General features: G+C 42.9%; 1 protein-coding gene across 1 annotated transcript in view; it reads left to right on the forward strand.

The window, feature by feature from the left end:
* GABRA3 (gamma-aminobutyric acid type A receptor alpha3 subunit) overlaps positions 1–21,567 on the forward strand; it is a 242,008-nt gene that overhangs the window by 199,053 nt on the left and 21,388 nt on the right. The window contains exon 7 of the mRNA XM_027534361.1: positions 862–1,005. Coding sequence (XP_027390162.1) covers positions 862–1,005 — 144 coding nt within the window. The remainder of the gene's footprint in view (positions 1–861; positions 1,006–21,567) is intronic.

Consider the following 21,567-nt stretch of genomic DNA (forward strand, 5'->3'; position numbering starts at 1 on the left):
ATATGCTGTCTAGGTTGCTCATAACTTTTATTCCAAGGAGTAAGTGTCTTTTAATTTCATGGCTGCAGTCACCATTGGCAGTGATTCTGGAGCCCCCAAAAATAAAGTCTGCCACTGTTTCCACTGTTTCTCCATCTATTTGCCATGAAGTGATGGGACTGGATGCCATGATCTTCATTTTCTGAATGTTGAGCTTTAAGCCAGCTTCTTCACGCTCCTCTTTCACTTTCATCAAGAGACTCTTTAATCCTTCACTTTCTGCCATAGGGGTGGTGTCTGCATATCTGAGGTTATTGACATTTCTTCTGGAAATCTTGATTCCAGCTTGTGCTTCATCCACCTCATCATTTTGCATGATATACTCTGCATATAAGTTAAATAAGCAGGGTGATAATATGCAGCCTAGATGTACTCCTTTCCTAATGTTGAACCAGTTCATTGTTCCATGTCTGGATCTAACTGTTGCTTCTTGACCTGCACACAGGTTTCTCAGGATGCAGGTAAGGTAGTCTGTTTATTCCCATCTTTTTAAGAATTTTCCACAGTTTTTTGTGATCCACACAGTCAAAGGCTTTAGTATACTCAATGAAGCAGAAGTAGATATTTTTCTGGAATTCCCTTGCTTTTTCTGCAATCCAGTGGATGTTGGCAATAGTGTCCACAGTAAACTATTAATAATTATTCAACAAGTACTTAATACAAGCATGGATAAATGTAATTCATTTCAAGACAGACCACATATTAAAAAGTCTTTTGGGATGAGAGTTGTATTTCAATCTCATATGAGTTTACTATCAAAGATAATCATTTTTTTTCCCTTCCGTTTTCCTTGTTGACTTTTTTTTTTTTTTTTTGCCTTAGATGCCTATACAACAGCTGAAGTCGTTTATTCTTGGACTCTTGGGAAGAACAAATCTGTGGAAGTGGCGCAAGATGGCTCTCGACTGAATCAGTATGACCTGCTGGGCCATGTTGTTGGGACAGAAATAATCCGGTCTAGTACAGGTATTTATTTATTTAACAAGTATTTTGTAACCTGTAGCACATATCCATCACTGTTTTAAATGCTTATAATAACTTATGATAAGAAAACATTCTTGTGATGTAGGTAGCATTAGGTTAAGGAAACTGAGGCATGCAGATATTTAGTAATTTGTTCTGTCACAGTTATGTAATGTCAGAGCCAAGAGCTGAACTCAAGCAGACTGGCTTCCAAGACCATGCTTTTAACTGTGATGCCCTGCTGTCTCATGGTGAGTTGGAAGATCAAGGTCTTTAAGGCTAGCCTGTGATAGAAGAGAAAGCAAAGGGAAGCCACAATGTTGGGAGAGCTAAACTTTGACCTAAAGGTTTCATGAAAATATTGCTTAACTCCGCCAATACAAAGGTGGCAAGAACACAGCCAGGAGGTCCAGGAATGAGCCATGGAATTATTTTCTTAAGTGAATCTCCCATTTCAGAAACAAGTGTGTCTGGCAAACATTGCCAGGTCCTCTCAATGGCTATTCCTAGGATATTGATAAATGGAACTTAGAGACTTGTTCTGTAGCCTTCAGTTCAGTTCAGTTCAGTTCAGTTGCTCAGTCATGTCCAACGCTTTGCGACCCCATGAATTGCAGCACGCCAGGTCTCCCTGTCCATCACCATCTCCCAGAGTTCACTCAAACTCACGTCCATCGAGTCAGTGATGCCATCCAGCCATCTCACCCACTGTCATCCCCTTCTCCTCCTGCCCCCAATCCCTCCCAGCATCAGAGTCTTTTCCAATGAGTCAACTCTTCGCGTGAGGTGGCCAAAGTACTGGAGTTTCAGCTTCAGCATCATTCCTTCCAAAGAAATCCCAGGGCTGATCTCCTTCAGAATGGACTGGTTGGATCTCCTTGCAGTCCAAAGGACTCTCAAGAGTTTTCTCCAACACCACAGTTTAAAAGCATCAATTCTTCGGCGCTCAGCCTTCTTCACAGTCCAACTCTCACAACCATACATGACCACAGGAAAAACCATAGCCTTGACTAGACAGACCTTTGTTGGCAAAGTAATGTCTCTGCTTTTGAATATGCTACCTAGGTTGGTCATAACTTTTCTTGCAAGGAGTAAGTGTCTTTTAATTTCATGGCTGCAGTCACCATCTGTAGTGATTTTGGAGCCCCCAAAAATAAAGTTTGACACTGTTTCCACTGTTTCCCCATCTATTTCCCATGAAGTGATAGGACCAGATGCCCTGATCTTCGTTTTCTGAATGTTGAGCTTTAAGCCAACTTTTTCACTCTCCACTTTCACTTTCATCAAGAGGCTTTTTAGTTCCTCTTCACTTTCTGCCATAAGGGTGGTGTCATCTGCATATCTGAGGTTATTGATATTTCTCCTGGCAATCTTGATTCCAACTTGTGCTTCTTCCAGCCCAGCGTTTCTCATGATGTACTCTGCATAGAAATTAAATAAGCAGGGTGACAATATATATCCTTGACGTACTCCTTTTCCTATTTGGAACCAGTCTGTTGTTCCATGTCCAGTTCTAACTGTTGCCTCCTGACCTGCCTACAGATTTTTCAAGAGGCAGGTCAGGTGGTCTGGTATTCCCATCTCTTTCAGAATTTTCCACAGTTTCCTGTGATCCACACAGTCAAAGGCTTTGGCCTAGTCAATAAAGCAGAAATAGATGTTTTTCTGGAACTCTCTTGCTTTTTCCATGATCTACCGGATATTGGCCATTTGATCTCTGGTTCCCCTGCCTTTTCTAAAACCAGCTTGAACATCTGGAAGTTCACGGTTCATGTATTGCTGAAGACTGGCTTGGAGAATTTTGAGCATCACTTTACTAGCATGTGAGATGAGTGCAATTATGTGGTAGTTTGAGCATTCTTTGACATTGCCTTTCTTTGGGATTAGAATGAAAACTGACCCTTTCCAGTCCTGTGGCCACTGTTGAGTTTTCCAAATTTGCTGGCATATTGAGTACAGCACTTTCACAGAATCATCTTTCAGGATTTGAAAGAGCTCAACTGGAATTCCATCACCTCCACTAGCTTTGTTCGTAGTGATGCTTTCTAAGGCTTAAGTCATGTCTATTTAGAAACTTACCAGTTGTAGGAGCCTTAGGAAGGAGACACCCTGAATCCCAACTAACTTTAGGGTATTTGGCAAAATGGAGTATATCTTAGGAGCCCACATGTCTTACAGTACTTTTTACATAAAAGGGTGGGAACTTTCAACACTTGTCTCCATGGAAGTTACAAAGTAGGATACTCTTGTCCTTTTTTTCATTAGCTGGACACTGCTGTTCCATCTCCTTGTGGTGTTACAGCATGTCTGTGTTTTGTTCTCCCTCCATCCTCAGACCAGGGGAGGCAACCTAAAAAAAGCAATATTTGAAAAGAATTAAAGGACAACAGGGGACTTCCCAGGTGGCTCAGTGGGTAAAGAATCCTCCTGCAATGCAGGAGATGCAGGAGACACTGGTTCAATTCCTGGGTCAGGAAGATCCCCTGGAGGAGGGCATATCAACCCACTCTAGTATTCTTGCTTGGAGAATGCTATGGAAAGAGGAGCCTGGTGGGCTACAGTCCATAGGGTCACAAAGAGTTGGACGAAACTGAAGTGACTGAGCATGCACGCATGCAAAGGACAACAGGATTTAGAGATTCAGAATTTGGTGTGGGAAAAGGCTATTCTTGAGAATGGTAACACTGAGTTTCGAAAGACTAGAGGTTTGTGAGAACATGACCTTTTGGAGAAGGTCAGTTGTTCTGTGAAGGTGGGAGGGAAGTCTCCGCCTGGCTAGTCTAGCTCTCCCCAAGCAGAGGGAGGGAGGAGGACCTTCACTGCCTGCATGTGCAAAGTGTACTTTCATTGTCCTACTGTGATGCTTTCATTTTTGGATGGAAGTTACCTCCTGCTCTGGGGTGCTCCTGCTGCTGCAACCAACCTCCTCTCTGAGATCAGTCGCCCCACTTCTTCCCACCACAGCCTGTGGGCAGAGAGTACCCAGGCTCCTGATCAAGGGTCTGTGCATCCCAGCACAGCAAGGCAAGCCCCTAAAGACCAAGGGCATCCCAGGCACCCCAGAGGTCCACCCAGCAGAATGGAGAGAGTTCCTGGGGCTACAACATCTGTTCATTCTCCTGACTTCTCCATCCCTCCTTGGTACTGCTCACCTGATATCACCTTTTGAGACCCATCATTAGCCATTTCAGCAGTCCCATCTTATTTCATTAAACCACTATTTGTTTAGCCTTTATCACACAGGCAATGCACGTTCATAATAGAAAAATTAGAAATGTCAGAGAAGCAAAAAATGTAAATTAAAATATTCTTAAATTCTATCTAGAAAAAAACTTTTTAGAGGAATTTAGTGCATTAACTGATTATTATACAGTTTGGTGTGTAACCTTTAAGAAGGTTCTGTTTGCATTTTTAATCATAAATATATCTTTATATTAATGGGACCATAATATTGATACTGTCTTACAAGCTGTTTTTTATGTAACTTTATATTGTAGGCTTGTTTTCTTGTCACTATGTACATGATTCAAGTAAAATGTACACACAAGCTAGTAATATTTTTTTCAGATATAATTGACATATTAGTTTCAAATGTACAGCATAATGATTCAATATTTGTCTGTGCTGTGAAATGATCACCACAGCAAGTCTAGTTAATATCCATCACCATACATAGTTACAGAATTTTTTCTTAACGCTGAGAACTTTTAAGATATACTCTCAATAACTTTTACATATGCAGTAGAGTATTTATAGTAGTAGTAATTATAGTCTCCATGATGAACATAACACCCTAAAGACTTATTTATTTTATAACTGGAAGTTTGTACCTTCTGATTCCCTTCACCCATTTCACCTAACACCTACCCTTGGGTTCTGGCAACCACCAATCTAATCTTTGTATCCGTGAGCTTGATTTTTTTGTTTTGTTTTTTGGGTTCCACATATAAGTGAGATACAATATCTGTCTTTCTCTGTCTGACTTGTTTCACTTAGCATAATGTACCCAAGGTCATTGCATGTTGTCTCAAATGGCAAAAATTTCCTTCTTTTTGTGGCTGAATAATATTCCATTGTATATCTATATATCACATCTTCTTTATCCATTCATCCATGGATGGAAACTTAGGTTGCTTCCATGTCTTGGCTATTGTAAATAATGCTGCAGTGAAGATGGGGGAGTATATATCTTTTTAAGTTAGTGTTCTTATTTTCTTCAGATCAGTAAGTGAAATTGCTGGATCATATGGTAGTTCCATTTTCAATTTTTTGAGGAAACTCGATACTGTTTTCCATAGTAGCTGCACCAATTTACATTCCCACCAAGAGTGCATGAGGGTTACCATTTCCACACATCCTCACCAACATTTGTATTTTGTTGTTAGCTGTAAGTAGTTAGTAATAATATTTTAATAATCACAATAGACATATATTATTTATTATCTGTTTTAGTTACTCTAAAAAGAAAATGCCATCCTCTGAGGCCATAGCCAGCATTCTTGACAGTGACAAATGTTGCTATCAGTGGGAAATGTAGCATTTCATTATGAAATTCAATGATATCTTCATCTTAATGGCTTCATACTTGTGGATCATAATTCATTTAACAAATTATTTATAATTATTTTCTATTTTAATGCTATAAACAACACTGCAAAGACCTTCTTTTTCCACATAGAATTTTCAGTTCAGTTCAGTCACTCAGTCATGTCTGACTCTTTGTGACCCCATGAACTGCAGCACGCCAGGCCTCCCTGTCCATCACCAACTCCCTGAGTCTACCCAAACCCATGTCCATTGAGTCGGTGATGCCATCCAGCCATCTCATCCTCTGTCATCCCCTTCTCCTCCTGCCCTCAATCTTTCCCAGCATCAGGGTCTTTTCAGATGAGTCAGCTCTTCACATCAGGTGGCCAAAGTACTGGAGTTTCAGCTTCAGCATCACTCCTTCCAATGAACACCCAGGGCTGATCTCCTTCAGAATGGACTGGTTGGATCTCCTTGCAGTCCAAGGGACTCTCAAGAGTCTTCTCCAACACCACAGTTCAAAAGCATCAATTCTTCAGTGCTCAGCCTTCTTCACAGTCCAACTCTCACATCCATACATGACCACAGGAAAAACCATAGCCTTGACTAGATGGACCTTTGTTGGCAAAGTAGTGTCTCTGCTTTTTAATATGCTATCTAGGTTGGTCATAACTTTCCTTCCAAGGAGTAAGTGTCTTTTAATTTCATGGCTGCAATCACCATCTGCAGTGATTTTGCAGCCCAGAAAAATAAACTCAGCCACTGTTTCCACTGTTTTGCCATCTATTTGCCATGAAGTGATGGGACCAGATGCCATGATCTTCGTTTTCTGAATGTTGAGCTTTAAGCCAACTTTTTCACTCTCCTCTTTCCCTTTCATCAAGAGGCTCTTTAGTTCTTCACTTTCTGCCATATGGGTGGTTCATCTGGATATCTGAGGTTATTGATATTTCTCCCGGCAATCTTGATTCCAGCTTGTGCTTCTTCCAGCCCAGTGTTTCTCATGATGTACTCTGCATATAAGTTAAATAAGCAGGGTGACAATATACAGCCTTGATGTACTCCTTTTCCTATTTGGAACCTGTCTGTTGTTCCATGTCCAGTTCTAACTGTTGTTTCCTGACCTGCATACAGGTTTCTCAAGAAGCAGGTCATCTATTTCTGCTTTACTTACTATGCCAAAGCCTTTGACTGTGTGGATCACAATAAACTGTGGAAAATTCTGAAAGAGATGGGAATATCATACCACCTGATCTGCCACAGAATTTTGTTCCTATGTAATTACCTGCCTAGGATCAAAACAGAATATTGAGATTGCTATTTCAGAAAGTAGACACATTAAAAATTTTTTAATACATATTGACAAATTGCCATTCTAAAAGGTTAAACAACTCATGCTCTCATTATCAGTGTATGAGAATGCCAGTTTCCCTTCACTCTTGGCAATGCAGATTTTATGGATTGAATTATGTGTCCCCCAAAGGTATTACCCCCAGTACCTCCAAATATGACCTTATTTGCAAATAGGGTTATTTCAGATACTAGATTATAGTCACAAATTAGTTTTGAAAACATGATATAGAGTACATCAATGAAGAGATGATTTAATGTTAAAATTCATTTGTAAACTCCAATAATATGCAGGTGTAAGAAGGAATGAGGAAGTTCTATGGGAATATCTACAAGATATATCATTGAGTAAAAAAGGCAAATACAAAACCATAAAAGACTATAGGATATATATTTGTATGTGGGCTTCCCTGGTGGCTCAGAGGTTAAAGCGTCTGCCTCCAATGCTGGAGACCTGGGTTCGATCCCTGGATCAGGAAGAATCCCCTGGAGAAGGAAATGGTAACCCACTCCAGTATTCTTGCCTGGAGAATCCCATGGACAGAGAAGCCTGGTAGGCTACAGTCCACGGGGTTGCAAAGAGTTGGACACGACTGAGCAACTTCCCTTTCACTTTACACTCTAGGTGTGGAGAGCAGGGGCTGCTCTTTGTTGTGTTATATGGGCTTCTCCTTGTGGTGGCTTCTCTTATTATCATCACAGTCTCTAGGTGTGCAGGCTTCAGTAGTTGCAGCACATGGGCTCAGTAGTTGCAGCCCACAGGCTCAGTAGTTGTGGCTCACAGGCTCTAGAGCACCGACTCAGCAGTGGCACATGGCTTAGTTGCTCCATAGCATGTGGAATGTTCCTGGACCAGAGAGAGAAACCATATCCTCTGATTTGGCAGGCAGGTTCTTATCCACAGTGCCACCATGGAAGTCCAACATGCAGTAATTCTAAGTCGAGGACCCTTCTTTGTTCCAAAGTCAAGCATGAATTAAATAAATAACTTAAATTTGTCAAACTCTCTGGCCAGTTCTTCACACCGCTCCCTACTTCAGCCCTGATTTCATTTTCCCTTGTTTGCAACTTTTACATTAATATTCTAAGAGGAACATTTGAATGTATGATCTTAGTTTTGCATCTTTCCTAGAAATTTGAAGTTTGTTAGAAAAATTTTTATTACTATTATTGTGTATATTATTTATTTAGACATGGAACATAGGTAAGTGAAGATAAATTAGAAAATAAGAGCAGTGCAGCAGGTGTTTTGACCAATTCATAGACACCACTTTGTGGTTGGGGCACCAAAACACCACAGTTGCTTAGCCAGAGAGACAGTTAAGCCCTGAGGTCACCATTTTGGCATGGGAGGCCACTGACACCAAAGGGCATGTCCAGTTTGTGGACGGGGGCGCCAAAACCCCACTACTGCATAGCTACAGAGGCGATCAACTGCTGAGGTCGCCATTTTGTTGCAGTGTGGCAACAGGCACCAGGGGGCGTGGCCTTTTTTCCTGGCTGGTTGCTGCTGATAGAGGGATCTGCTGGAGTTTCGCTGTTGGCAGTGAGCTTCACTGTTGGGTGGAGCCTCTGTGTGTTCTAGTCTGTTTGCCAGAGCTAGGGGCTAGTGCTCAGAGGTTGGGTTCTCTCAGATGCTGCTCTCAAAGGTTGGGTTCCCTTGCAGGTGAGATTAGACTGCTGACTGTACTTTTGACGAGGAGATGTTACTGGCAGGGGTCCTAGTACCACCTCCAAGGTTTGCTCACTGTTGGCTGTAAGTTATACTACATCCCCTTGTGCAAGCTGACCTGAAATGATCTGGTCTTGCAGTTCCCAGAGCCTTCCCATGACACATGGCAGAAGTGGGCCTCTGGGGAACAACCAGGAAAGCTCGGTATCTGCCTTGGGTTCTCATTTCCCCACTGGAGAAACCATAGATTCAAAGGTACCCTCTTAGGTGCTGCAACTGAGCTGGCCTGGGGGAGGGAAGAAAGCAAAAACTGATACCACTTCTGTTATCCTTCTAATGTGGCTTTTCTTGCTTTTCATGCCAGGGGTTGGTGGGAGGGAGTGCTGCTTCAGCTTTATTTCTTGGATCTGGGATTTTCACAGATGTGTTCTTTTCCGTGGTTAGCTGCTAAACCACATTTTTATGACAGGGTTCTAAAGCTGGGACTGTCATATTCCACCACCTTACTGATCTTAAGTCACCCTCTTTGCTTCTTTGGAAGAGAGACAATTTCTCTGAAAGAAATTGAAAGAAAGAATAGAAAATGAGAATATATTTTAAAAAATATATTCAGTTATATAAAATAATGGCTAATTTGGTAAGTTTTTGAAAAGCCCACTTGCTTTCATTTCAGCTCTACACAGTATAACTTATATAAAACCTATAATATGTATTATTTATAAATGTTAAGTATTTTACATGATCAGATGTAGGATTAACAGACAGGAAGGAATTTAGAGATATGAGACTAACATGCAGAAGGAGGAAATTCCCCAAGCTAGTCAAAGTCCAACTGTTGTTAAAAATAAATCTTCAGTGCTTCACCAGCTAAGAGAAAGAGTGAACAGAGTACAGGGAAAGAAAGCAGTAGAAATGTATACAGATAGGAGAGAGGGAGAGAATAAGGAGAGAGTGGGAGGGGGTAGGGAACAAAGAAATAAAAAGATTGAAAAAGAGGCAGAGAGAAAGAAAAGAAACTCCAATGTTATACTGAAGAAATTCTATAATTTGGTATGAAAATTCTTTGCTAAATTAAAAATAAGCATACTTATATTTTTCATGTTCACATAAACAAGCTAGAAAGTGAACACACACACAGTATGGATTGCATATTGAGCTTTGGCTGACCAGATGGTTCTTTCTAGGCTTAGGTACAAGGGAGTGGGTGAGGTAGGAAAGTGGGAAATTACCTCATTTGGGAGACATGCTGAAACTAAATGAGGGTGGAGAGACAGAGAGGTGAAAAATAAGAAGCCTAACAAGAAAGGTAGAAATAATCAGATTGCATAGACATTTGGAGGCTCTTTGGAGAAGTTTGGATTTTACTCTTTGAGAGATGGGAAACTTGGAGAGTCTTAAGCAAAAGAGAGACTGAGTCTGACTTACATTTTAATAGATTCATTTTGGCTGCAACTCTGAGAATACATTTAAGGGGACAAGTACATAAGCAAGTCAAGTTAGAAAGCTATTACAGACTCTAAGAAAGAGATGATGGTAGCTTAGTCCAGAATGGTAACAGCAGAAGTGGTGGGAAGTGGTCAAATTATAAATATTAATATATTTTGAAGAAAGAACTATCAATGTATCTGAATCTGTGTCTACATTTGTGCATGCACACATAGAAACATGCATGAGGGAGGAAGAGGGAGCAATCGATGATGTTAAAGATTTTGAAGCATTTTGATCCATGCTTCTGAGAGTTACCATTTACTGAGATAGGAAATCTGTTGGAGGAGATATTTTGGAGGGCAAAGGAAATGGAGAGAATAAGAGTAAGATTTGGACATATTAGGTCAAGATACCTATTAGGTCCCCAAATGGTGATGTCTAATGGGTAATGAAATATATAGGTGTAGAGCATTATCAGTTCAGTCGCTGAGTCATGTCTGACTCTTTGTGACCCCATGGACTGCAGCACACAGGCTTCCCTGTTCATCACCAACTCCCAGAGCTCGCTCAAACTCATGTCCATTGAGTCAATGATACCATCCAACCATCTCATCCTCTGTCGTCTCCTTCTCCTCCTGCCTTCAATTTTTCCCAGCATCAGGGTCTTTTCCAGTGAGTCAGTTCTTTGCAGCAGGTGGCCAAAGTATTGGAGTTTCAGCTTCAGCATCCGTCCTTCCAATGAACATTCAGGAATGATTTCCTTTAGGGTGGACTGGTTGGATCTCCTTGCAGTCCAAGGGACTCTCAAGAGTTTTCTCCAACACCACAATTCAAAAGCATCAATTCTTCAGTGCTCAGTTTTCTTTATAGTCCAACTCTCACATCCATACATGACCACTGGAAAAACCATAGCTTTGACTAGACAGACCTTTGTTGGCAAAGTAATGTCTTTGCTCTTTAATATGCTGTCTAGGTTGGTCATAACTTTTCTTCCAAGGAGCAAGCCTCTTTTAATTTCATGGCTACAGTCACCATCTGCAGTGATTTTGGAGCCCCCCAAAACAAAGTCTGTCTTCCCTCTGTTCAAATTTGGGCTCCTTTTATACAGAAGATTGGGAGGAGCTCACTGTGGCACCAACCCATGGCTCAGCAGGACCACTAATGTTGGCTGGTTGACAGTTGCTCACTAACAGTGGCTTGCTTGGGGGAGGGACCCACTGCAGTGCTGACCAAGAGCTGAGTGGGGCTGCTGTAGCCTGCACCTGCCTAGCCCATATTACATTTCCCCACTGTCAGTGTCCATTCCACAGTCTTGTAGGAAAAGGGGTGGTGATATTTCTGGCTATCTCTCACTGAAAAGGGGAGATGCGGGAGTGATTGTGAAATGGAATTGATCAGCGTCAGGTTGGGAATATTTCTTAAAATTTTTGGTAAGCAATACAATTCTCTTTATCTACAACTATTTGAACCTGATGACATTCCTTCTACAATCAGATTTTAATCTCAACACATAAACTTTCTGAAGAGCAACCTTAACCCTTCTAAGGGTTCATAAACCCATTGCTCTCTGGCTTCTCAGGAGTTGAGTCATTTTCTAATGACAGTGAGGCTACTTTAAGCAGTGTGATATATCCATGGCTTTACTTCAGCTAACTTGACAGACGAATGCATGGTGAATAATACCATGTGTGGTCCTGTCCACCTTGCAGTCAGCTGGTGCTGTGGCCGCTGTTCTCTCCACGTTTTACGGAGGATTCCGTCTCCAGGTAGGAAAGGATGTAAGGCTATTTCCATTGGATAGGCAGACCTGCTGGAAGCAAATACCTGAACAGTTAAAACTGTGAGATCTTTCACAGCATTTATAGATTCTCACACCTGGGCAGACACCTGGAATGGCAAACTATAGAAGATTTCAAAATGGCTTAAATTAAGCCTGTTTCTGGGAGCCGCTCTGATCGGTAGCATGGCAGCTGGAAAGGCCTTGTTGTTCAGTTGCTCACCTATGTCCTTCTATTTGCTACCGCAGTGGACTGTAACTCACCAAGCTTTCCTGCCCTCCCAAGTTTGCTCAAACTCATGTCCTTTGAGTCAGTGATGCCATCCAACCATCTCATCCTTTCTCTCTTCCTTCTCCTCCTGCCCTCAGTCTTGCCCAGCTTCAGGGTCTTTTCCAAAAATTCAGCTCTTTGCATCCGGTGGAAAAAGTACAGAGCTTCAGCTTCAGCATCAGTCCTTCCAATGAATAGTCAGGGTTGACTTCCTTTAAGATTGACTGGTTGGATGTCCTTGCAGTCCAAGGGACTCTCAAAAGTCTTCTCCAACACCACAGTTCAAAAGCATCGATTCTTTGGCACTCAGCCTTCTTTATGGTCCAGCTCTCACAGCCATACATGACTACTGGAAAAACCATAGCTTTGACTCTATGGATCTTTGTCAGTAAAATGATTTCTCTGCTTTTTAATATGTTGTCAAGGTTTGTCATAGCTTTTCTTCCAAGGAGCAAGTGTCTTAATTTCACTGCTGCAGTTCACTGTCTGCAGTGATTTTGGAGCCCAAGAAAAGAAAATCTGCCACTGTTTCCACTTTTTCCCCATCTATTTGCCATGAAGTGATGGAATTGAATGTCATGATCTTTGTTTTTGGGATGTTGAGTTTTAAACCAGCTTTTTCACTCTCCTCTTTCACTTTCATCAAGAGGCTCTTTAGTTCTTCTTTGCTTTCTGCCATAAGGGTGCTGTCATCTGCATATCTGAGGTTATTGATGTTTCTCCCGGCAGTCCTGATTCCAGCTTGTGCTTTGCCCAGCCAGCATTTCACATAATGTAATCTGCATATAAGTTAAATAAGCAGGGTGATAATATACAGCCTTGTCATACTCCTTTCCCAATTTTGAACCAGTCTGTTGTTCCATCTCTGGTCCTAACTGTTGCTTCCTGACCTGTCTACAGGTTTCTCAGGAGGCAGGTAAGGTGGTCTGCAATTCCCATCTCTTAATTTTCCACAGTTTGTTGTGATCCACACAGTCCAGCATAGTCAATGAAGCAGAAGTAAATGTTTTCCTGGAATTCTCTTCCTTTTTGTATGATCCAGGGGGTGTTCGCGATTTGACCTCTGATTCCTCTGTCTTTTCTAAGTCCAGCTTATACATCTGGAATTTCTCAGTTCACATACTGTTGAAGTCTAGTTTGAAGGATTTTGAGCATTACTTTGCTAGTGTGTGCTACTACTGCTGCTAAGTTGCTTCAGTCATGTCTGACTATGTGTGACCCCATAGACAGCAGCCCACTAGGCTCCTCTGTCCCTGGGATTCTCCAGGCAAGAATACTGGAGTGGGTTGCCATTTCCTTCTCCAAGCTAGCGTCTGAGATGAGTGCAATTATATGGTAGTTTGAACATTCATCGGCATTGCCTTTCGTTGGGATTGGAATGAAAACTGACCTTTTCCAGTCCTATGTCCCCTGATGAGTTTTCCAAATTTGCTGACATATTGAGTGTGTCACCTTAACAGCATCATCTTTTAGGGTTTTGAATAGCTCATGTGGAATTCTATCACCTGCACTAGCTTTGCTCATAGTAATGCTTCCTAAGGCCCATGTGAGTTCACACTACAGGATATCTGGCTCTAGGTGAGTGACCACACCATCATAGTTATCTGGGTCATTAAGTTCTTTTTTATACAGTTCTTCTGTATATTCTTGCCACTTCTTCTTAATCTCTTCTGCTTCTGTAGATCCTTACCATTTCTATCCATTATTGTGCCCATCTTTGCATGAAATGTTCCCTTGGTATCTCTAATTTTCTTGAAGAGCTCTCTAGTCTTTCCCATTCTATTGTTTTCCTCTATTTCTTTGCATTATTCACTTAAGAAGGCTTTCTTATCTCTTGTTGCTATTCTCTGGAACTCTGCATTCAGTTGGTTCTATCTTTCCCTTTCTCCTTTGCCTCTTGCTTCTCCTCTTTTCTAAGCTATTTGTAAGGCCTCCTGAGATAACCATTTTGCCTTGCATTTCTTTTTGGGGGGGATGGTATTGGTTACCTCCTCCTGTATAAGTGAGTTAATGTCTTGACATATTTTAGCAATGCTCCTTTTTAATGTATGATTCAGTTTCTCAGTTTCTCATGTTGTTTCTGATCCCCAGGATGAATGTAACTTCCAATCAGTTCAGTGTTTTAGACACTTGTTGGGTTATGCTAGAGACAAAAGCAGGCCTGTTATCACTTTGGAGGATATTAAGTAGTCCAAAGCAGGGAATAATTTCCTTAAGGAGGACTTTAACCACTTCAGAGGCCTTTTCTGTCTGGGTAGGATAGAATCCTACCATCCTTAAATAGTGTCCACACATACCAGCAGGTTCTGAAGTTTCCTACAATTTGAGGCATTTGAATAAAATCTATTTGCTAGACCTCAGTGGGGCAAGTTCCTTTGTTCTGGGTCCCCATCTGAGGCTGTCTGAAAGAGGTTTTGGGGTTAATTTTAGCACAAATCATACAATTCTGAGTGACTTGCTAGATGGTCCTTTGTAGGTGAGGTTCCATTATATGTTTCCAAATCCACTGTAACTTGGCATCTGTCCCATAATGGGTGCTGTCATGAATGTGCTGCTGCAGCACAGTGTCCAGGAAAGTGACAGGGATCAAAACAATTCTTCCTTGTGCATTACATTTCCAATCAGGTGAGTTATGGTCAAGAGTGAAACCCACTCATTGGCCCTCTCCTCGTCCTTTTCTGAATATGCTGGGTGGTATTTTGACAAGTCAGTCTGTGGAAGGGGTGACCTTATCATGGCTTGCTTTCTTTGCAGCTTGGTCAGCTAACCAATTCCCCTTTATTATATGAGTCTCACCCTTATGGTGGCCTGGGCAGTGCTTTATGGCCACTTGTGAAGGCTTATGGACTGCTTCTAATAGTAACAGAATTTCAGGAGCATGTTTTAGGTCTTTATTGTTCGAAGTGAGGAGCCCACTTTATTTCCAGATTGCCCCGTGAGCATGCACTACAGAAGATGCATAGCAAGAGTCTGTGTATATATTTACTTGTTTCTCTTTAGTAAGGAGCAGGGCCCTTGTTAGGGTCTTGATTTCTGCCTTCTGAGCTGAGCTCCCTGGGGGCAGGGCTTCTGTTTCCATAGTCTCTGTGAGGGTTACCACTGCATACCCAGTGCATCGCCTACCTTTGTCCACAAAGCTGCTTGTGTTGGTGAACAGTTCCACATCCAGCTGAGCCAAGGGTTGGGCCATTAAGTCCAGTCTGCTGGAGTACACTAGCTCGATGGTGTGTAGGCAGTCATGCTCGAGGATTGGGCAGCATCAATCCGCAGCAATATGGCTGGCTTTAGGGCTGAAGTGACTTGAATTCTCACATTAGGATTGTCCAGTAGAATGGCTTGGTACTTTCCCATTTTCCCAGAAGTCAGCCAATAACCTTCTTTCTATTCCAGCAAAGTGAGGACATGATGAGGAACATACACAGTGGTGGGTTGCCCCAGGGTAAAGTTCTCAGCTTCTTGAAGTATGTCACAACTAGCTGCCACAGCTTGAAGGCAAGAGGCCACCTCTTGACAGTCTGTTCTAGTTGTTTTGAGAAGTAGGCAAGCAGTCTGGGGATATTCCCCAGGGTTTGGATTAGCACCCCAAGGTTTATGCCTTTTCTCTCATGTACATACAGTTTGAAAGGTTTCTTTAGATCCAGTAGTCCCAAAGCCAGAGCTGAAACTTTGCTCTTAATGTCGCAAAAGCTGTTTGGCACTCTCGTCCAAGTAAGGGACTGAAGATCATATCCCTTCAGTGCCCCATAAAGGGGATTCCCTATGACCCCATAGTTTGGGATCCAAATCCAACAGAGCCCTGCCATTCCCAGAAAACCTCTATGTTGTCTATGAGTCTTGGGTGTTCTCAAGCCTGCAATTGCCCATCTTCTATCAGGCAAGACCTCCCTGTCCTTTGGAAATGTCAAGACCTAGATACTTGACTTTGTTGCTTACATATTTGGACTTTTTTCTGGGAAACCTTATATCCACAACTGGCCAAATAGTTCAGGGTTCTGATGGTATTTTGTAGACACTTGTCATAAGTAGGATTTGCTATGAGCAAGTCATCCACATATTGGAGTATGAGTCCTTCATCCAATATTAAGTTTCTAAGGTCCCTTGCCAACATTTCCTCAAACAAGGTCAAAGAATTCTTAAATCCTTGAGGCAGGACTGCACAAAAATACTGTCGGATTATTTGTGTTTCGGGGTCCTGCCATTCAAAAGCAAAAAGCTGCTATGATTCTTCTGCAATAGGAATGCAGAAAAATTCATCCTTCAAGTCCCAAACTGAGAACCAACTGTATTCTCCCAGAATAGTTGTGAGCAGAGTGTATGGATTGGGTACCACAGGGTGTAAATCTTGAACTATTTCACTAATAGCTCTCAAGTCTTGGACAAAGTGATACCCTTTGAGTTGGACTTTTTGACTGGGAGGATAGGGGTATTATACAGGAACCTGCAAGGTTTAATCACTCCTGTTTTCAAAAACTTTTCAAGAATTGGCTGAATTCCCTTTTGAGCCTCTTGTCTCAGAGAGTATTGTATTAGATTAGGTGTCCCAGCATCAGTTCTTAATGTTGGCCATGCATTTTGGGGCCTTCTCTGGGGTGCCATTAGCCCACACTTCTTGTCTTACCTTTCCATAGACTTCAGAGGTAAAAGCTCAGTCTCCTTTTCTGGGCCATCTGTGACTGCCATCTGCAGGCTTATGGTGTGTTCTAGTGGGACCCTGACGTCAAACTGTCCTGATAAGTTACTTGAGCATTTAATTTACAAAGGAGATCTCAGCCCAAAAGAGGGATTGGACACTCTGGCATATACAGGAAACTGTGTTTCAGGGTTCGTGCATGCATTCTAAGTTGCTTTGGTCATGTCCAACTCTTTGTGACCCTATGGACTGTAGCCCACCAGGCTCCTCTATGCATGGGATTCTCCAGGCAAGAATGCTACAGTGGATTGCCATGCCCTCCTCCAGGGAATCTTTCCAACCCAGGGACTGAACCTGGGTCTCTTCTGTCTCCTGCATTGACAGGCAGGTTCTTTGTACTTGCACCAATTGGGAAGCCTGTGTTTCAGGGTAAGGTCCCCTAACTGGCATTCTAGAGGTTGTAAGAAAGAATAATTTTGCACTTCTCCAGAAACACACATGATCGGGATGGACTGAGATGTTTTCTATGCTACTTTGATGTTTACCACAGAGTATGCTCCATTCGCAGATGTATCAGAAAGTCAATCAACTTGTCTCCCATTGTCAAAGTTACCTGGGGCTCCTGTGGGGAAATTAGAATTGGATGCCTCGGGTCCAAGGGAGACCCCAGGCCTCTTCATTCTTCATTAGAGTGTTCCTCTCTTTCTACCAGAGGAGAGGCACCTGTCTTTCTTTTATTGTTTTCCTTCTTATTCCTTAGCCTAGGGCAATCTGTTTTCAAAAGTCCTTCCTACTTGCACTAAGTACATTGTTCCTTCCACAGTGGTGGCTTATCTCTCTCTTCAGGATACTTGCCTTCCAGAAATCTAGTGCTGCTGCCAGGAAAGTGGCATTCCATCTTGATCATCTTAGTTCTCTCTTTGTTCCATGTTATTCAACTCTTTAAAAGCAATATTTACTGATTGATAAGAGTTCATTCCAGATGCACGATCTAACGTTTGTAATTTTCTTCTTGTGTCTGAAGCATTTTGCCCAATGAAGGCCATATTTACCATTCTCATATTTTTGGACACCTCAGGGTCTGTATCAATGTAGCACCTATAAGCTTGAAAAATTGTTTCTAGAAACTGTGATGGATCTGTTGCAGAAAGGGGGACCCCTTCCAGGGCCTGAAATTGGGCTCTTGTCTAACACTCGGAAAAGAATTGTCCGAGGAGACACGTGCTGACAAAGCAAGAGATTTTATTGGGAAGGGCACCCAGGTGGAGAGCAGTAGGGTAAGGGAACCCAGGAGAACAGCTCTGCCGCGTGGCTCGCAGTCTTGGGTCTTATGGTGATAGGATTAATTTCAGGGTGGTCTTTGGCCAATCATTCTAATTCAGTCTTTCCTGGTGGTGCACACATTGCTCAGCCAAGATGGATGCTAGTGAGCAGGATTCTGGGAAGTAGATGGACACCCTGTGTCTCCTTTTGACCTTTCCCGAACTCTTCCGGTTGGTGGTGGCTTATTAGTTTCGTATTCCTTACCAGGATCTCCTGTCATAAAGCACCTCATGCAAATGGTTACTATGGTGCCTGGCCAGGGTGGGCGGTTTCAGTCAGTGTGCTTCCCCTAACAGATCCTTATAGGGTTTTTGGTGTATCTCCTGAATTTATTTTAAGGTCTTTTGCTTAGGTACTCCCTTTCAAAGAGCTGCTAAGATACACTTCCTAGAATGCTTTAGGTGTGTCACTTCTCCATTGTTAGGATCCCAGTCAGGTTCAGCAATAAGAACTGCCAGACTTGCTTCTGAAGTTCCACTCTGGATCTGCTAGATGAAGCTGCTATGCTTCCTCTCTAGCCTTGTCAGTGAGCATCCTCCTTTCATCTCCAGTAAGCATCAACTTCATACAAATGTGAATGTCTGCCCAAGAGGGATGGTGAATGACAAAGGTAGAAGTGAAAAGTTCAGTCATATGGAGGGGGTCCTCTCAGTATGTAGGGTTATGGTTTTTTCCAACTAAACAAATCTGAAGTTGAGAATGGCTTGTGCATCCATGGAAACCCAGCTCTTTGGCCATCTGCATTAAGGCCTCCTATAGGATATGTGCACAAAGAAGATTGCCCTGCTCCAGAAGTGGCTCCCAGTCCAAATTGGGTGCCCTGTCAGTTCTTAGATGGTGATAACAAACCAGGCTCCTGTGACCTGGAGGTTAACATAGAAACTTCTAATTGATTCTCATAAGTAGGGGAGACAGGAGACAGTGCGTATGTTAGTGCATCCTGCTCGGCCAATGGGGGAGCTGGGTTGGTCGGAGGGGGTTTTAAGTTTTGAAATAGCATGTCCTCACTCTTGCTTTCTCCCTCTCCCTCTCGGAGAACAGGTTTTCCCTTCAGACCACTGTACCATAAGGCAGTAGCCATTTGACTGCTTTTCCTCTTAATGCAATAGCATAAATGCTTCTCCATATAGAATCTCATCATTTTCACCTGCTCTTTCACAAAACAATTCTAATTGCAAGACTGTATAATTAAGTGAGCCATTCAAAGGCCATAGCTCTCCTGATCCTAACATACTGGGACCGCACACTATGACAATAGAATATCATCTGTTCCTTAGTCATAGGCTCACAACTATTTTTTGCCCATTTACTTAAGGTACATCCCAAAGGGCTTTTCTTAGGGACAGATGGAGTATTTCCCATATTTATAAGTTCAAGAACAACAAAACACAAAAAGGACAAGCAAATTCCAATGCCAGAGGCACAAATAGGGTCCATCGTGAATGAGGGCAGAACAGGAACAAACAAATACAAAACAAAAGCAAGTGAACACAAAACAAAATGGAAAGAAATGGTTCAAAAATCAGATAGAGTTCAACAATTCATGTGTGCATGCATGCTGAGTCACTCAGTTGTGTCCAACTCTTTGCAACCCCATAGACTGTTGCCTACCAGTCTCCTTTATCCATGGGATTTTCCAGGCAAGAATACTGGAGTGGGGTGCCATTTCCTTCTCCAGGGGATCTTCCTGACCCAGGGATCAAACTCTCATCTCCTACATTGGCAGGCAGATTCTTTACTTCTGTACCACCTGGGAAGCCCTCGAACAACTGCCCTCTCCAAAAGGGTACCATGAACAAATGGGCTTTTCCTTTAAGGAAAAAAACACAAATTGAGAAGGGAAGATGTTTCCAGTTGTACATACCTGAGCAACTCACCCTACCATATCAAGCCTGTCGGTTCCCAAACGTTGATTCTTTGCTCCAACGGCCAAGCTCTGAGGCACCCAGTGCCGCTCTAGGGAATTTTGAAGAGAAGATCCTCAGGACAAATGGTTCTGGCAGCTGCTAGGGCCTTACGCTAAAATTCCCCAAGCAGGGCTGGTTGGTCACAAGTATCAAGGCTCCTGGGTGGTTTCACCAAAAATTTGTTACTGAGCCTAAGATTGTTCTGCTCGCTGCACAATAGGCCAATCAATCTGGAGACGAGTTGTTGGAGCAAGGAATGACTTTAATAGAAAAGCTAGCAGACCAAGAAAATGGCAGAGTAGCGTCTCAAAAAAACCATTTTCCATCAGTCCAAATTTAGGCTCCTTATATATAGAAGAGGGGAAGGGGGAGGGACCCACTGTGATGCATACCAGTGGCTGAGTGGGGCTGCTATAGCTCGTGTCTGCCTCACCCCTATTACAATCTCTGCCTCTGTCATCACATATTTCCCTTTGTGTCTTTCTTTTTATAAGAGAGCATCAATCATAGTAGATCACGTCCATCCTACTCCGGTATGAACTTATTTTAACTAGCTATATCTGCAGCATGCCTCTTTCTAAAGAAAGTCACATTTTGAGGCATTCAGGTTTATGACTTCATATATTTCTAGGAGACACAATTCAACCCACAACCATAACAAGTAGGAAGCCCAGGCAGAAAATACACATTGGGGAGTTATCAAAGTTAAAGGTATTATTTAAAGATACAGACCTGGATAAGAATGCCAAGGGAGTGAGACAAGCTCGTTTGTGTGCTCTGTGCCTTCGCCCAGGCAGTTGCCAAGCAAGGCCTGGCAGAGTAGTGTGCTGTGGAAACATGAGGTGTGCACACATACATTGCACCTTCTTGCCTTGGGCAAGTCTGAGTTGTTGCAGATCACCAAGACAGGTAGAGGCAGACTCACTGACAGGTAGACCAGCAGATCAGTGGATATGGCGCTGCTCTTGACCATGAATTGAGGAGACCCTCTGCTGGCATGAAAGGCCAGTTGAAAATGCTTCAGCTAGAACATCATGACCTTGTAATAGAAGTGGTCATGCTCTAGCAGGGTTTATTGGGTCAGATGCATGTAGGCTCCACTGCACGTGCAGTAGGGGCACCTCCAACAGTGAGGGGAGACCAGGAAGCAAGGCCATTTGCCCTCCTGAGGTCAGGGAGGGAATGAGGAAATGGCCCCAGAGGCAATATTGCAGCTGCCTGATCTGCCTGCTCCTATCAAACCCTCTGCTAGGTGGGACAGTACGTGCCTGGACAGATGGGCCAGCTGGGGCTACCCTACTAGGATCTAGGATGTGATACCTCCCGCAGATTTTCCCTCCACCTCAATACAAGTGTCTGGATTTGGGGCTGGAGATGCTAGCCTCTGCTCACTCACACACCAGGCACCTGCTATTGGATGGTGCAGACCCCTCAGTTCAGCTGTCATCCAGGACCCTACAGTGCCCTTCTAGGATGTAACAGGAGCAGGACAGGCACACAGCCATTAGCATGAGACCTTTACCAGGGTGTTTAGAGAGCCTGCTCAGCCAGTAGTCAGCTTGCAGGTGTCCTTGTGGCAGAGAATACAGTGAGAGGCGGATCTTGGCCTTCTTTCCAGGCCCTCCAGGCACTTCAGCCTCAGGCCAGTGGGTGAGCTGGGGGCCCCCTGGGGACAGGCAG

Source organism: Bos indicus x Bos taurus, chromosome X, assembly GCF_003369695.1.
Source record: "Bos indicus x Bos taurus breed Angus x Brahman F1 hybrid chromosome X, Bos_hybrid_MaternalHap_v2.0, whole genome shotgun sequence".
NCBI classification, from domain to species: domain Eukaryota; kingdom Metazoa; phylum Chordata; class Mammalia; order Artiodactyla; family Bovidae; genus Bos; species Bos indicus x Bos taurus.